The 17135-nt window shown below is 41.1% G+C and overlaps 2 protein-coding genes across 24 annotated transcripts in view; one reads left to right on the forward strand and one right to left on the reverse strand.

Moving 5' to 3' along the window:
* Positions 1-5279, forward strand: part of KMT2E (lysine methyltransferase 2E (inactive)) — a 101395-nt gene extending 96116 nt beyond the window's left edge. For all 6 annotated transcript variants that reach the window (XM_028846155.2, XM_028846157.2, XM_015134638.3 and 3 more), the window contains 5 exons: positions 93-379; positions 1456-1544; positions 1653-1778; positions 1951-2048; positions 3008-5279. In XM_028846155.2, coding sequence (XP_028701988.1) covers positions 93-379; positions 1456-1544; positions 1653-1778; positions 1951-2048; positions 3008-4519 — 2112 coding nt within the window. In that variant the 3' untranslated portion in view covers positions 4520-5279. The remainder of the gene's footprint in view (positions 1-92; positions 380-1455; positions 1545-1652; positions 1779-1950; positions 2049-3007) is intronic.
* Positions 5280-7509: 2230 nt separating this feature from the next.
* SRPK2 (SRSF protein kinase 2) overlaps positions 7510-17135 on the reverse strand; it is a 286321-nt gene continuing 276695 nt past the window's right edge. For 17 of the 18 annotated variants that reach the window (XM_077994715.1, XM_028844831.2, XM_077994709.1 and 14 more), the window contains one exon: positions 7510-9162. In XM_077994715.1, coding sequence (XP_077850841.1) covers positions 8978-9162 — 185 coding nt within the window. In that variant the 3' untranslated portion in view covers positions 7510-8977. 18 annotated transcript variants of the gene reach the window in all.

The raw sequence follows: 17135 nt of genomic DNA on the forward strand, positions 1-17135 counted from the left end.
ATAGTAATTCTCTAGACAAAAAAAGAATGCATTGATTCTGACATAAAAAACAAGAATAAAAGATTTGCTTTTTCTTATCTTTCTTGCTTAAGGTTTCTCTATTAGAATACCGTAAGAGACAACGTGAAGCTAGGAAAAGTGGCTCTAAGACAGAGAACTTTCCACTCATTAGTGTATCACCCCATGCAAGTGGAAGCTTGAGCAACAATGGTGATGGCTGTGCCAGCAGTAATGAGAATGGGGAGCAGGTGGAACACACTGCTAGCCTACCTTTACCAACACCAGCTACGGTTTATAATGCCACTTCTGAAGAAACTAGCAATAACTGCCCTGTTAAGGATGCTACTGCCAGTGAGAAGAATGAACCAGAAGTTCAATGGTAAGCCCATTTGAAGTAATGCTACTCTGGAAAAAACAAGCTTTTGTTCAAGTATTCTTCCTATTTGTTGTTCTCCCAAGGCTAAGCTGATTGTGCTTTGTGGTCACAATTTTAAAAGATTCTCTCTGCTAATAGGATTTTAAGCCAGCTCTGTATGGCCTGTGTTGTTAAATGTTGATTGTATTTATTCCTTGGTAATTTATTCATTCTTTACACACAAATATCCTCTCCAAAGAATTTTTATCAGAGTCAACAATTCTGCACACTTCCTTTATAACCCCTACCAGTTACCTTGAAAGAACAACCAGGGTTAGTGCTTCTTCAGAAGGAATAGGAGCAGCTGCATATAGGATGGATCATGGCAAATGGCAGGCGGCCACACTCACTTTGCTCCTTGGTCCCCTTTTCCACCTGAAAGCATGCAATCCTGATAGCAGTTTGTTAGGGGCATGTTTTGGTACCTTTGGTAACCAAAAAAAAAATGACATTCTGAATGTTAATACATTATCTTCAACTCCTTGCCTTCTTTTCACCAATAAATTGCTGGAGACAAAGGAATTGAGTCCTTCAAATAAGGATAATCATCTCAGTTCTGGGAGCACTCAGCAAAATAAGAGAACTTTTTTTTTTTTTTTTTTTTGAGATGGAGTCTTGCTCTGTCGCCCAGGCTGGAGTGCAGTGGCATGATCTCAGCTCACTGCAAGCTCCACCTCCCGCGTTCAAGCGATTCTCCTGCCTCAGCTTCCCAAGTAGCTGGGACTACAGGTGCCCGCCACCATGCCTGGCTAATTTTTTTTTTGTATTTTTAGTAGAGACGGGGTTTCACCATGCTGGCCAGGCTGGTCTCGAACTCCTGACCTCGTAATCTGCCCACCTTGGCCTCCCAAAGTGCTGGGATTACAGGCATGAGCCACCGTGCCCTGCCAAGATTAACTATTTTCAAAGGTTAACACCAAAGTATTTTCCCAGTAGATCAAAAGCCTTGGTCTGACAGTACATGTTGACTATGAATCAACAAAGAATGTAGCTAGCAGTACTTTCTTTCAATAGAGGATAATGTGATTTTTCTTTTAAAGGACTGCCTCAACTTCAGTGGAACAAGTCAGAGAAAGGAGTTATCAGAGAGCTTTACTTCTCAGCGATCACCGAAAAGATAAAGATAGTGGTAAGTGAGCTTGTTCCTTCACCAGAAAGTGGAGTCAGTTAATCAATCTGCATCCTCGTTCTTTGCAGCTCTAATGTTCTCTTTGGGTCTGCTCTGCTTCATCTCTAGGGGGAGAATCACCATGTGTCTCATGTTCACCGAGTCATGTTCAGTCTTCACCTTCATCTCATTCAAATCACATTCCCCAGTTGCAAGCTAAGGGCCCAGTCCCTTCTTTCAGTGAACTTATGGAAGGTCAGTAAGCAGATGACCGATAATGTTATTCTTTAACACATTTTAAAATCAGACAAAAGAGAGCCTTTATAAAAAGTTGGTTTGGATAGTAGAATGTACGCTGCTTTGTGGTGTTAAAACAGTATTTATTGTGTAATTTTACACTTACTATAGGTTTCTTCTGCTTTTATAGACCCTGATCCTGAAAATCCAGAACCCACAACTACAAGTGAATGTCCATCCCCAGATACTTCTCAAAATACTTGTAAAAGTCCTTCAAAAATGACCAAGGTAATAATATTGACCTTTCAATGGGTTCCAAAGGACTTTAGGTTGAGTGCAGAAAAGCTGATGGTTATAATATGCAGTGTTTTTCTGCCATATCAAGTATCAATTTGTGACTTCTGGACACTTTTCCTGTCGGACATACTCAATTGTGTTTACTACTTTCTTTGTTCTCTCTCACTGAACATGTGATGGATAACTCTGACCAAACATTCAGGTTTTCTAAGCACACTTCAACAGCTTACATTTTCTTCAAATGTTCCACCTCTATTCCAGTGGTGCCTAGGAAATTCATAGCCTTGTAATGAAATTCTTAACCAGCCAATTATCTAAAAACAAAAGGATGTTTTATCATTTAAAAGGAATGACATCTTCATCCTGGATCATCAAGATGTAATAATGTAGCATGGCATGTATATCGTTGGAAACTAAAGACAAGGAATCTGAGATTTATCTTTCTTTGATGATAGACATTTAAACAGTCTTATATTGGTTTATTTATATCTGAACAGTGTATAAGGAAAATGAAAAGGTATTAAAAATCAAAATGGTTTGAGGGAGCAAGTTTATTTACCCAAATCAATTTATCCTTAGGTTGGGTATAGAAATTTCAATTATAAAATTGAAACTTGCTATTGAAGTTCTTTCAGAGTAAGGCTCAAAAACAGGTTTCATTGCTTAGGGGTAAAAAGGCAGAGTAAAGTTAAAGAAAATTATTTCCTCAACTTGTCTTCAATAAAAATTAACCCAGAGAATTCACTGTAAGCTCACTCTCAGAACTGTTTGGAACAACTGAAAAATACTGGCTTTTTAACATCCCAAGCCTCCATAACTGACATATCCAGGATGTTATTTCCTGCCCCTCATTAAAATTAATATTTAGGTAGTATTAAATACCAACGAGAATAAACCTCAAGGTACACAAAATGTTCCTTAAATGTATGTAATTTGTTTTTTCTTCATAGCCTGGTTCACCTGGATCTGTAATTCCTGCTCAAGCACATGGGAAAATATTCACAAAACCAGATCCCCAATGGGACTCCACAGTTACTGCATCCGAAGCTGAAAACGGTGTTCACCTAAAAACAGAGCTCCAACAAAAACAGCTGTCAAATAACAGCCAAGCACTTTCAAAGAATCATCCTCCTCAGACACACGTCCGTAATTCATCTGAGCAACTTTCACAAAAGCTGCCTTCTGCACCAACAAAGTTGCACTGTCCTCCATCACCTCACCTAGAAAATCCTCCAAAGTCATCCACGCCTCACACACCTGTACAGCATGGTTATCTTTCACCAAAGCCTCCTTCACAGCAGTTAGGATCTCCCTACAGGCCTCATCATTCACAGTCACCTCAAGTTGGAACACCTCAGCGAGAGCCTCAGAGAAACTTTTATCCAGCAGCACAGAACCTTCAAGCCAATACTCAGCAGGCAACTTCTGGAACATTATTTACACAGACACCCTCAGGACAATCTGCAGCAACATACAGTCAGTTTAACCAACAAAGTCTGAACAGCACGGCACCACCCCCTCCACCTCCTCCACCTCCTTCTTCTTCATCTTACTATCAAAACCAGCAGCCCTCTGCAAACTTTCAGAATTATAATCAGCTCAAAGGTAGTCTTTCTCAACAAACTGTGTTTACATCAGGACCAAATCAAGCACTTCCTGGCACCACAAGCCAGCAAACAGTTCCAGGACATCATGTGACTCCAGGGCATTTTTTGCCCTCTCAGAACCCTACCATTCACCATCAAACTGCTGCTGCTGTAGTCCCCCCTCCTCCTCCACCACCGCCTGCTCCAGGACCGCACCTTGTACAACAGCCGAATTCCCATCAGCAACACTCTGTAGCACATGTAGTAGGGCCTGTTCATGCGGTCACCCCTGGGTCGCATATTCATTCTCAAACTGCTGGACACCACTTACCCCCACCCCCACCCCCTCCCGGTCCTGCCCCTCATCACCATCCGCCACCCCATCCTTCCACAGGACTCCAAGGTCTACAAGCACAACACCAGCATGTTGTAAATTCAGCACCCCCACCACCCCCTCCGCCGCCACCTTCCAGTGTTTTGGCTTCTGGGCATCATACCACATCAGCTCAAGCCTTACACCACCCACCTCATCAAGGACCTCCACTTTTTCCTTCGAGTGCTCATCCAGCTGTACCACCGTATCCCTCACAAGCTACACATCATACCACTTTGGGACCGGGACCCCAGCACCAGCCTTCTGGAACAGGGCCACATTGTCCATTACCTGTCACAGGTCCTCATCTCCAGCCCCAAGGACCAAACAGTATTCCAACACCTACTGCTTCAGGGTTCTGTCCTCATCCTGGCTCTGTGGCCCTGCCACATGGGGTTCAAGGACCTCAGCAGGCATCTCCAGTGCCTGGACAGATTCCAATTCACAGAGCACAGGTGCCACCAACATTTCAAAACAATTACCATGGGTCAGGGTGGCATTAAAATGGACTCCAAAAACATTTTTTTAAATGTTCTGTAAGATAAACTGTATATTTCATATGTACCTGTTAAGGTACTTTTTAAAGCTTGTACATGAATCTTTGTATAAAAAACACCAGTGCTCTTTCATTGTATTTTTCTCATTTTTGCTTTTTGAAATTCCTTTAAAAAATGTGCTGTTAAGCCAGTATTAGGTATCTTTATTTTGTAAGTGAACATTCCAGCTGTTTTTTCTGGCAGATCTGATGCTGATTTGATGCTGTATGATCTTTAAATTTTATTGTTGCAGTTAAATTCATTTAGTGAATGTTCTATTATTTTATACATACACATTAAGTACTCAGCTAAGTAATGGCACTATGAGGATTTTCTTTTCTCCCCTTTCCTGTCAGCAGCAGTTCTGTGAATGCATCTTAGGTATAAAAATGCAATACAGATTTTTATATTTTGGTGTGGACATGGCTCATTTTTGTTTTACCAGTTATTTGCAAGCAAAATGTAATTTAATGTATAGATGATTTCTAGTGTCTCCTGACAAACTGTAAATACTGCATTTCTTTTGCGTATATAATTGCTTACAGCTTTTCTCATTTGATATATAGCATTGTACATATGACAAGTCTTTTGCAAAACTGTGTGATCTCTGTGAAAGTAGTACAGTATATGACCTTTAATTTCTTTTTTATTTTAAATATACTGTCACATTGAAGCACTGGTTGGGCATTTTAATTCATGTTAATAAATCACAATTATGTCAGTTTTACCAAATTGTCCTGTACAACTTCTAAGATCGGGGTCTGTGTGTTTCAACAGAAGTTCTAGTTTTCAGATATAGTTTGTAAAGAGCCTTCAATTTTCTTCAGCAACTACTACCTCAGCAACAGGAGGCAGCAAGGGGTTGTTCCTGCGGTGGCTTCTGTTTGCATTTTTGCAGGAGCCACAGGAAACTATTGAAATGATCGTGCTGGGTCAATTAAGGATGTGGCATCATACAAAATGAATCCAGACCACTAATGCATTACAGTAGTTCTTGAATACAGTGTGCAACAACTGTTTGAAAATATGGTAGTTTGCCCAAAACAGGAAAACTTGTCTTGGGTGTACAAAACTAAAGAAAAAAGGCATTATTCCTAGATCTCTCAGTGAAATGAAAATGGCCTCTTAAGTGAACGTTTTTATTGCTAAAATATAAAATACTAGTTATAATCTTGGAAAAATTAAAATTTTCCAGCCTTTGTCTTCTACCTCTGAGGAGGATTCAGTAAGTACATCCAATAATAATGATACTGTTTATCAACACATTTTCCATCATCTAATTACCTGACATAATTTGGCACAGGATACAAATTCTGTGCATCAAAGAAAGTAAATACTAAAATGACTGAGTGACCTCCTACAGTCATGTTTTCACACTTTGAATTTCTACTTCCTTTTGAAAATTAGCTAACAATGGTACATTAACGCAGCTCATTTAGGGCTCAATCCTAATCAGCTTGAAATTTTAGAAGAATATAGGCCAAGTTTGCCATCCTCGATTTGTCCAACAAAATTCTATGTATGGTATTTATAGTAAAGAAACATTTGAGAAGAAACAGTTTTACATCATCTATCCTGATAGTTTCAAACAGAATAAAGGTAACTAGTGTGTGAAATATAAATATTCTTCTTAAAAAGTCTGTCCTTCTAAGCAGTTTAAATTCTTCACTGGCTTGAAATGTGCCTACTACAGAAATATGCATACAGAAGCTTTTGTGTGAACTGCAGAATCTTATTTGATTCCTTGATGAAGTATATATTCTCAAATATGGTCTTCCACCAAAATTTCATTCAACTTATTTAAAAGGGGGAGAAAAAAGGAGAATTTAGGAAATAATCTGAACTACGGATAGAAACTGAAGTTCTCTACTCCAGTGTAAAGTTTCCTTACTTTATCCTGGTAACTAGTTATCTGTGGTCCAGGTATGGGAAGAAGCAAGTCAGTAAATCAGTTTTCACCTAAAAAGTTTATGACTTTTTGCAGATTTTATATCCACCTTTTCTCTGCCTTTGGGCAGTTCTGTCTGCCAATTTCCAGATAGCCAGCTCCTGTATCTGCTATAAACATATATATGATCCACTGCTTGTCATTTTCCATGAAGATTTCACATGGACTACAGAAAGGAAAAGACAGGACATTCAACTAAAGTTAGAGAGCTAGTTAGAATGTTTAGCATAACCAGTGGTTCTCATTTAGTTTTTGTGCATTCTTTATCAACAAGCCACTAAGAATCTGATAAAACCGTATTATGCCTAATACAAATGTATATTCCTTCTAGAACAACTGTTCTAGGCTGTTGTATCATAAGGGACACACCTGTAAAAATTTATAATCTGGTTTATTTTCCAACATGAGCAAAAACTGCATTAGACAAATTTCATTCAAGTATACTATCACCCTGATAAAAATCCTTTTACCCTTAGGGAAGAAATAAATTGTGCTCTATGGTTCTTGTAAGGATGTTTCTTACAGAAATCATGGATAGTATCACCAGTCTACAGCCACTATCTATCACAGAATTTACATGGAAACCTACAGCCTCATTAGAAAAACTTAGCATGCACATTTCATAAAGAAATGAATGAATGATCCATTCTGCCTCACTGTGGTATGAGATGTAATGGTAATTCCTAAGAGGGTTATGTGTCTTGTTTCCTAACAGCAAATGCTGTTTTAAGTTTGCAATGATCGAACAAATGCAGTCAGTATGTTTTTGATGAACCATGGATGAAAAGAGATCACTGAAATTCTAAAGAATCAATCTATACTATAGCTTTTCTCCTAAATCCCTTCTGCCCTTAAAAAATAATAAATGATTTCCTTATAATAAGCCTTAATGCATGTTTTACAACTACATCTGCTGCAACAGGAATGCTGGTATTTAGTTTTAGTGACACTACTCTGATAGCAAATGTTCACTGATTCTATCATTTATAGGGCAATGACCAAGGCAATGTCTGGAAAAAAAAAAACCGAAACACTTTAATTTTTAAGACAACTGCAAGCACCTCAAACAATGGATTATTGTTACAACACTTGTTAGCTTTTCACAATCTAGTTATTGCAAAGGCATATGGATAAATGTTAATGGACAAAGTCAAAAACGAGGCACCTTAATGAATGTAAAATTTAAAATAAAAAGACATTCAATCCACTGACGTCTAAAAGAGGCTAAATATACCTCTATATATTACATTCTAAAATTGTATTGCCTACTATGGTTTGTGTCCTGGAGTCTACAATTAATTTTAAGGAAATGCATAAACAAAACTGTGTGCAACCTGCAAAGGGAAAATCATTTTCTCAACTTCATTTTATGGAAAGACAATGAAAAAGCTAGTAAAATTTGTTGTAGCCACACGTAAAGCTACCTATGGAATGAATGTGATCACTGTTACCTTTGAGCTGTGAGGAGTATTCTGCCCACTGCACTGCAAATTGTATATACCACACCTTGTGTTCTAGACAAGCATGATCATGCTTTTCAAAAAATATACGTATTTTTTCATTCCACACAATGAACACGTTTCTCTTTTCCAATTTAATCTATGTAGAGCTTAACTTACAGCGCCCAGAGGAGGCAACATGACATGGTACTGAGCCATCACATTTTTAAAGGGAAATTGCTCTTCTTTAAAAGTACTTTTAAAAATATGCAAAAATACAAATGGGACTGCTAAATTATAATGCATATTTTAGAATGAGAAGCATATATTTTCTTCCTTTAAAGTGCCATATAGAGAATGACATCTTACAACCCAGAGCCACTTTGTTTAAAATCCAATGTGAAAAGACTGTTATGGAATGAAAAGTTTGTACAACTCCTTGGAGCAGTTAAAGTCTGCTACATGCAACATAGGCTACAAAGCACTCAAGACTTGGTAGCTTTTCTGAAATTTGAGTCCCCCTCCCATATTTAATGGAAAGTAACATTTACAGGGTGCATTTACATACACTATAATACAGGAATGATGTCCCTTTGCCAGAAGATAAAATTGTACATTTCCTTGCTATTTCTTGGTTCCAACTTGATAATTTCTTAAGATTGTAAATTATATAGTACTCAGCTAAAATATTTCTTCATAAATAGTTACAAAACCTGCCAAAACACAAAGGGAAAGTATTTTTCATTCAAAAAAAGGACATTTGAATGTCACACAACACAAGAAACAATGCTTAGAGACATGTTATTGTTTCCAGAAGAAAATGGTCAGTAAACTACTTAGCTGAAGACGAAAGACTACCCTTCCCCAGGATCACAGTGCACAAAAAGCAAAATGTCAAACAACAGTACCTCAAAGCAAAATAAAGGTCTGAGGATGAAGCCAGCTCACTTGTAATCCTGTTAAAGAATGAGAGTCACCGTTTAGGTCCAATGTACTGGGAACATTTGCTAGCTCAGAATGCAATATTGGTAGAATTTGCTAAGAATTCAACCAAGGATGCCGAAGGCATTCGCCAGCTGAGGCTCGTTTTTCTGGAACCATTTCTAACATCGGGATCAGGAAATCTGTAAACTGTGCAGCATCTTCATGGGGCCAGCCATACTTTTCCACAAGTACATCAAAGAGGCTCCAGGGCTTCAGCTTGGTGATGTGTCGCAGTTCTCCTATAGGGGGAAAAACAGGCCAATGTCAAGAAAGCTCCAAATCTGCATTCCCCATTGTTGGTCCAGTCAGGCTCTTTTCAATGAAGCGGACAACCACCTGCTCAACACTTACACGGCAACAACAAAGGACACCAGCTTTTCCCCGCTAGGCAGTAATCATTACATGCACATATGACCAAGGCATATTTCAAGTAAGCCTGGTGGATGTAAATAGAGGTTAATTAATAGTTCATTCACATTAGTTCTAAGTTTCTTTAAGTAAGTGGAGTGGGCTCACTTTGCCCAGAGTGTTTTCTTTTCCAAAGGCTGAAGCAAGCCACTCTCATTTCAACCTGGGATCTTTCGTAAAATTTGCAAACTTGAGGCCAACCCAAATCAAACACCATTCATGTCTACGCATTTGTTGTAAAATCTAAGATCCTAGGACATTAATTTGTAAATCTTGAAGTTATATTTCACAAACTGTACTAGCTGCAGTATGAAAAGTGTGGGTTACAGGCAGCTTTGGTTGACATAACAGAATGACGAACAAGCTAGTAAATGGCCTACGAGCTGTAATGGTCATTTCATGAGAGAAAAAAAGGTTATTTTTAAGTCAAAACTGCAAAAAAGGGCTGGAGTTGGTGGCTCACACCTGTAATCCTAGCCGTCTGGGAGGCTGAGGCAGGAGGATCCCTTGAGCCCATGAGTTTCAGACCAGCCTGGGTAACACAGACCAGACCCTGTCTCCACTTAAAAAAAAAAGAAAAAAAGAAAAAAAGTAGCTGGGGGCGGTGGTACATCCCAGCTACTCAGGAGGCTGAGGCAGGAGCATTGCTGGAGTCCAGGAGGCCAAGGCTGCAGTGAGTCAAGGTCATGCCACTGCACTCCAGCCTGGAAGAGGGGCAAGCGAAACCCTGTCTCCCCATAACCCTGTTCAAAAAGGCAATAAACTGTCAAAAGCTCCAGATAATTTCACTGTAAATAACTCATTTTCTCTGCCTGTTTGAAGTTTTCACAAGACACCCCACCCCTGCCCATAGGCCTCCTTAGGAGCCCCTCAGTGTACCCTGAGCAGCTTCTGCAGAGGAAGCACTCCCCTGTGCCCACACCCCACAGCAGCCAGGTCTCGGCGGGGAGGGGGAGGCATTCAAGCACCTGCACGGCACACTTCATACAAGGGCTGACTTTCAATTGCTATAATTTAAACAAATTTTTTTCATGAGATGCATCAATAGATAATCAGTGCTCTGCTCACAAAGGTGTTCTCAGGAGGCTTGTTCTGTTTCACCCATTCAAGTCAATTTAGAAAAGCCCTCCCCTTTAAAAACATAATGAAAAGAAAAGAACATTACAGAAAATTGTAAGAACAAAAGGGGAAGTAGCCTACAACCCTACCCACAACGGCTCTTCTTTTGTGTCTATTGTGAAGCGTGTTCTTACACACTAGTATGTCTACAGAGCCGCAATCATGCTCTGCACAGGGCTCTGCGTAAAGAATCTCTTAAGAGGACTGCTTGCTAAAGGGGCTGGGATGTAAAATAAGCTTCTGTTTCCAATATGAGGACTGGAGATAGAGTTAAGCATCACATCCAGACATCAGGTCTGTGTTGATGAAGAAATGAACCTGCAATATTAGAGGCGGGAAGGGATCTCCTGTTGAAGGAAACAGTCTCCATAAAAACAAAGTCTGAGCAGAGACTGCAGGTTTATCCCTCTAGGCCCAAAATTCCGGCTCTAGGAATCCAGCCCAAGGAGATAAACCCTGGTTGCACCACCCCAAATTCATGCCTAATATATGCTGGCACAAAATTACATGTACTTGCAAAATTACAAAGAGCCAATAATAGTAAAATGGTGGTTACAAGAAAACCAAGGTAGATTCACTTAATAGTATTTAGTATTACTTAACAACATGGGAGAAGATCATGGTACAACATTAGGCAGTAAAGGAACAGCCAAACTATGTCCTACAGATAATCACAAGATTATTAAAACACTCATTAAGATGGAAATCAAGTGAATAAAAACACCAGCTTTTGTTAGTAGGTAATTTCAATTTCCACATTTTCTGTAATATGACTATATTGATTTAGACTGTTGATCTCACCACAGCAACAGTGAAGCAAACTAAGAAAGCACGCACATGACTAAACCAAGTTCTCGGGGAAGGAGAGCGAACTTTTATGACATTAATCTATGCTATCTCAGAATAAATACTCTCCAGGTTTGCAAATAAAGGCAAATACAGAGAAGCACTGTCTGCTGAGAATAGTAAAGGAACCTATTTCTGAGAGGCCAGGTGTTAAACTAAGATCCATCAACAAGGCATCTTTTAAGTACAATCCTCCATGAAAAGAAAAGGTTTACCACTATAAATGCTTAACAGCTGCACAGTAACAGTGAGCAAAACAATATAACACTGAACGGCCATGAGAAACTATTCATCCATAACTAGGCATACTGTAAACTGGTAAAAATATTTGCAAGGAGCAGCATAAAATATCTACTTTTGACAAGGTAAAGACTGTATGTGCAAAGAAGCAGTCTATAAACAACAGTATATGCAGGACAGTCCTAAACACCTATGGTCCTGAGCACACAGCAGCACTGCAATATAACAAAACACTGAACCGCCTCTAAAAAAAAAAAGTGTGAACATTTTTGGGGAAAAACTTTATACTGCAAAGGAAATCAATTCATCTGGATGCTACAATGATTATGTGTACAAACCCTTAAGCTCAATATAAGAAGTAACCTTGCCCTGGAAGTCCCTGATAAGGTTACTCAAACACAAAGCCCTAGCCCCCAGCTCTGTACCTGCTGCCAGCCGACACAACAAGAGTGGCCTCACTGGGTGAGTGGGGGCCTCGAGTCCATGAGCCAGCTCCAGCCCTGCCGACGATGCCCAAGAAATGGAGACACCTCCATCACTCAGAATGATAATTAAGAATAAGAGGGGAAAGCACATTTTAAAAGCACATTTTCACCATTTGCTTTTATTATAAAAGTAGCACCCTAACAAGTTAAAGAAATGTTATCGGCCAGGCGTGGTGGCTCATGACTGTAATGCCAGCACTTTAGGAGGCCAAGGCAGGAAGATCACCTGAGGTCAGGAGTTCGAGACCAACCTGGCCAACATGGTGAAACCCGATCTCTAATAAATACAAAAATTAGCCAGGCGTGGTGGTGCACGCCTGTAATCCCAGCTACTGGGGAAGCTAAGGCACAAGAATTGTTTGAACCCAGGAGGCAGAGGTTGCAATGAGCTGAGATCGCACCACTGCACTCCAGCCTAGGCAACAGAGTGAGACTCTGTCTCAAAAAAAAAAAAAAAAAAAAGAAAAGAAAAGAAAATATATGAAGATGTGTTTCACTGAAACAAGTTTTGCAAATAACAAGACAACTGTGACAATTTTAATTTTTTTTAAAGTTCCATTTCTAGCCTGTCCTCCTTAAAGAATATGGAATATCACTTCACCCTTCCTGTGACTATCAGCTGTCAATCTCACTATCAACTCACACACACACATAGGCAAACATGAGCCTGGCGGCCAACTGTGCTGTTCCCCAGGAGCCCCTCAGGCTTCTGAATGTGCTCTGACAAACAGCCTGACAGAGCCAAGGAAAGCCAGCAGGAAGCAGGCTCTGAGGAAGGCTCCGCCTGCAAAGCAAAGGCTTTGTGACAGCAGCTGTACTGGCCAGTCCTGGACTTGCAGAGTCCGTCTAAGGAAACAGGGAAGTTCTATTATACTTCTCTTGAATCTTAAAGTGGTTTGTGAAAGAAAATATATTATTTTATCCATGAAATTGTCATATTCCAGAATTAAATAAAGCAGCCCACGAGGTTCCACACTACATGTGGGAAGACTCTAAAGGCAAATCCTAGACTATATGTACATGAACAGTGGTGAACAAAGCAAACCATGATACAAACCATGATACAAAACTGATGAGCATCAATTAGATGCACGTAGAAAGTAAACCTACCAAGAAATACCAATACAAAGTAAGAGACAATCAAGAGATTTGAATGAATTCTTATACAAGTAGACAACCACATGTGGGTAAATACTGGAGTTTACAATGTGTATAAGCCCTACTTCACATCCCATACAAAATCAACTCAAAACAGATCATATGCCTCAGAGCTAAAACTAAGCAGTTCCGGCCAGGCGCGGTGGCTCAAGCCTGTAATCCCAGCACTTTGGGAGGCCGAGACGGGCGGATCACGAGGTCAGGAGATCGAGACCATCCTGGCTAACACGGTGAAACCCCGTCTCTACTAAAAATACAAGAAAATTAGCTGGGCGAGGTGGCGGGCGCCTGTAGTCCCAGCTACTCGGGAGGCTGAGGCAGGAGAATGGCGTGAACCCGGGGAGGCGGAGCTTGCAGTGAGCCGAGATCGCGCCACTGCACTCCAGCCTGGGGCACAGAGCAAGATTCCGTCTCAAAAAAAAAAAAAAAAAAACTAAGCAGTTCCTAGAAAAGTAAATCTTCATGACCTTGAAGTAGGCAATGATTAGATGTGACATCATAAGCACAAATTGTAAAATGTATATAAATTGGCCTTCATCAAAATTTAAACATTTATACTTAAACTTTCACACATGTATTCAAGAGAAATGGAAACATCTGCTACACAAACTTGTACATTAATCATCATAGTGGCATCATTCATAATAGCCAAAAAGTGGGGGAAACCAAACGCCCATCACCTGCTGGAGGGATAAACAAGAGGAGTGGCAGTGACAACGCCCAGCCCGTGAGGTTGTCAAATGCCCACGAAAGAGCGTTCATTGCTCTTTACAGCATCAAAAGAATCTGTTGCTTTTTAGGTATTCAGGAGATAATTTTGAAACACTGTGACAAGTTCAACTCAGACACTAAATATTAAAAATACAGAATAAGGTATCTCTTTTTAAAACTCAGCTCCTGGGTTTTAGCCCTCAGTTCTCCCCTTTCTCTTGATGTTGTCCCTGACTCGGGGAAATGTGGATTTTATGCTGCTGCACAGAAGCTTCTTGCTTTTGAAATTTTCAATTGTTTTTGAGGTCTGTAGTCTGACACACACACGCACACACGCAGGCGCACACACATGCACACATAATCACTCTCTTTTATCCCAACACACTTGATGCTCTCATCTAGAGACCAGTTTTTGTTTGTTTAAGTAAACTGTCTCCTTTGATGATCCCATTATCAACGCAGCAATTTTTACTAAAATGCACCTGCTGAATGGTCAGAAAAATTCCTGGTGACCAGCCCAGTGAGGTCTGCTCCTGGCTGCACTGTTTTTCCTATCATGATCTGAGGGCTGAAATGCTTCTGGGGACCACCCACTTCTTGAAGACAGGACAGGGAAAAAAATTCACGGACATGCTGATTTCTATTGGCCTACCTCTCAACACACTAGTTTCTTAATGCTTTTTGGTGGCTCATGTCCAGCAAATTATCTTTAAGAGGGTGAGAGCTGTAATTACATTCCCTGACCAAAAATATAGCTCAATTTTTAACTTTCTGGCCAAAGAATGATTCAAACTAGTAATGATCATGGCTTCTTGAATTATACACAAGAAGAAGAGACAGATGAGCTGCATTTGATGCTCAACTTTAACACACAGACCCCGCTCTTCTCTGGCCGCGTGGCAGGGATGAAAATCTGCTTCTGACCTGGAGGAGACAGAGTGGGAAAACGTCTTGGGAAGGCACTCTCCATCGGTAACTGCTTTCAAAGGTGACAGGCATATCAACAGCTGTTTTAAATTTTGTTCTTTATCAGTTCTAGCACAAAGTATTTTAGGTATTTCAGGAAAAAAATTTCAATGGCTACTTTTAAGATTCCATTATTTTCAAAATGTACATTCACATACTACCTAGGGGAACATGCCAAAACACATCTTTCAGGCAGCAAGCCATTCCCCTCATCCTAAGAGACACGATGAAATCTATTTCCATGACGGGCCGTCATTCCTCATGTTATCCTGTGACTTCTGTAAAAACCCTAAATCCCTTCTGATCTCTACTGCCATTAGATATTATAATCAGGAAAGAACTGAAGTCCCAATTCTCAGTCATTTCAGGGGATTTCTCACCTAGTCACAAACACTCTCTTACATCCAAAAAAAGGAAAAAAGAACTGTAGGTACCACAGTAACACCAAGTCAAAATATTTTTGATCTCTCATTAAGAAAGATGCCAAATGCATTTTAACTCTGCAGGTTACGTTCAAATAAGCTGCTCAAAAAGAACTCGATCACACAAGTCCTAAGTACATGTGGTGATGATGGCGGTAACCTAGAGCTACACATCCACAAGCTGTCTCAGGGAGCAAGGCTGCTGATAGAAAGCCCCACGGGGAAGCTGCTTGCCAGCCATTTATGGCCACATGCAGGCCACTCTCCCTGACACGAAAGGAACCATCACAGGAGTGACAGGCCAAGAGCAGATGCCTGCGCCAGCTCCATGCCTGCAGGCCGCTTATAGGCCCCTCCTTCCAAAAACTCAGTGACTTCGCTTGCTCATCATTCAAGGCCTCTCTTTCTGTCCCTCTTTCCTTCCTTCCCACTGTGCACAGTATGGAGTCCTCGATCCCCCTAACAGACAGACAATTAACAATGACAACTAAATGCACGGCCAGGCGCAGTGGCTCACACCTGTAATCCCAGCAACTGGGAGGCTGAGGTGGGTGGATCACGTTAGGTCAGGAGTTTGAGACCATCCTGGCCAACATGGTGAAAACCTGTCTCTACTAAAAATGCAAAAATTAGCTGGGCGTGGTGGCAGGTGCCTGTAATCCTGGCTACTTCGGAAGTTGAGGCAGGAGAATTACTTGAAGCCGGGAGGCGGAGGTTGCACTGAGCCGAGACTGTGCCAGTCCGGGCAACAGAGTGAGACTCCATCTCAAAAAAAAAAAGACAAATACAGAGGCAGGTCACTCTAAGTGGGTCTTCGTTGATGAGGAAAGGTTCCAATTAAAGGAATAATTCCTGAGTGACTTTGCTGTTGGTCTCACTGTACCAGATGACCCCAGTGGAAAATGAGGCTCATCAAACCATGGCGCCCAAGCAGATGCTGTGCCCCATGTCTCTCAGGTCTCTCCTCCCCTCCAGAGCATCACAAGTCAATCATGTTCTCTCTTTCCGAAACAGGCCAGGCCCAACTCCAATCTGACCCACAGCTGGGGGCTCACAGCAAGTCACCTACCAGCCACGGCGCCCCAGGGACCAGGCCATCTCCCCCACCAGCTCTGGAAACATTCTGAAATGTGGGAGGGGCCTGCCTTCAATAAAAACACAATTCCCCAAGCCATACTGAATCCCAAGCCACAATAATTCACAGCTTTTTCCTTGTTTTTTTTCTGAGACAGTCTTGCTCTGTCACCCAGGCTGGAGTGCAGTGGCGTGATCCCAGCTCATTGCAACCTCTGCCTCCCAGGTTCAAGCAATTCTCCTGCCTCAGCCTCCCCAGTAGCTGGGATTACAGGCACCCGCTACCACGCCCTGCTAATTATGTTTTAGTAGAGAAGGGGTTTTGCCATGTTGGCCGGGCTGGTCTCGAACTTGTGACCTCAAGCGATCCACCCACCTCAGCCTCAGCATGAGCCACCATGCCCAGCCCAATTATTTTCAAATAACATTTTCTCTAAGTTTCCCAGGGAAACTCAGCCTATTTTCTCAGTAATACTGCTGTATAGTTCATAAACTTCCAGTGTTTTCCTGTTTATAGCTTTGCTTTAGCAATAATAACAGCTCCAGTTGTGCCCAGTGCTGTAAAGGCACCCTCTTATACCTTCTTGTAACAGCCAACCCGAAAGAACCCCTATTGACCGATGAGGAAACTTAAGTTCACAGACTACCTGATGTGCCATTCTCACAGCAGGTTGAAGCCCCAGCTCCATTACTAAACACAGCTTAACAGCAAAGCCATTTTCCTGCCCTTGACTCCACTTGGGCCTGTGCTTGCGAGTCTCCATGTGGGGAGGGGAACCCTGT

The sequence above is a fragment of the Macaca mulatta genome, chromosome 3 (genome assembly GCF_049350105.2).
Source record: "Macaca mulatta isolate MMU2019108-1 chromosome 3, T2T-MMU8v2.0, whole genome shotgun sequence".
In the NCBI taxonomy this organism is placed as follows: Eukaryota; Metazoa; Chordata; class Mammalia; order Primates; family Cercopithecidae; genus Macaca; species Macaca mulatta.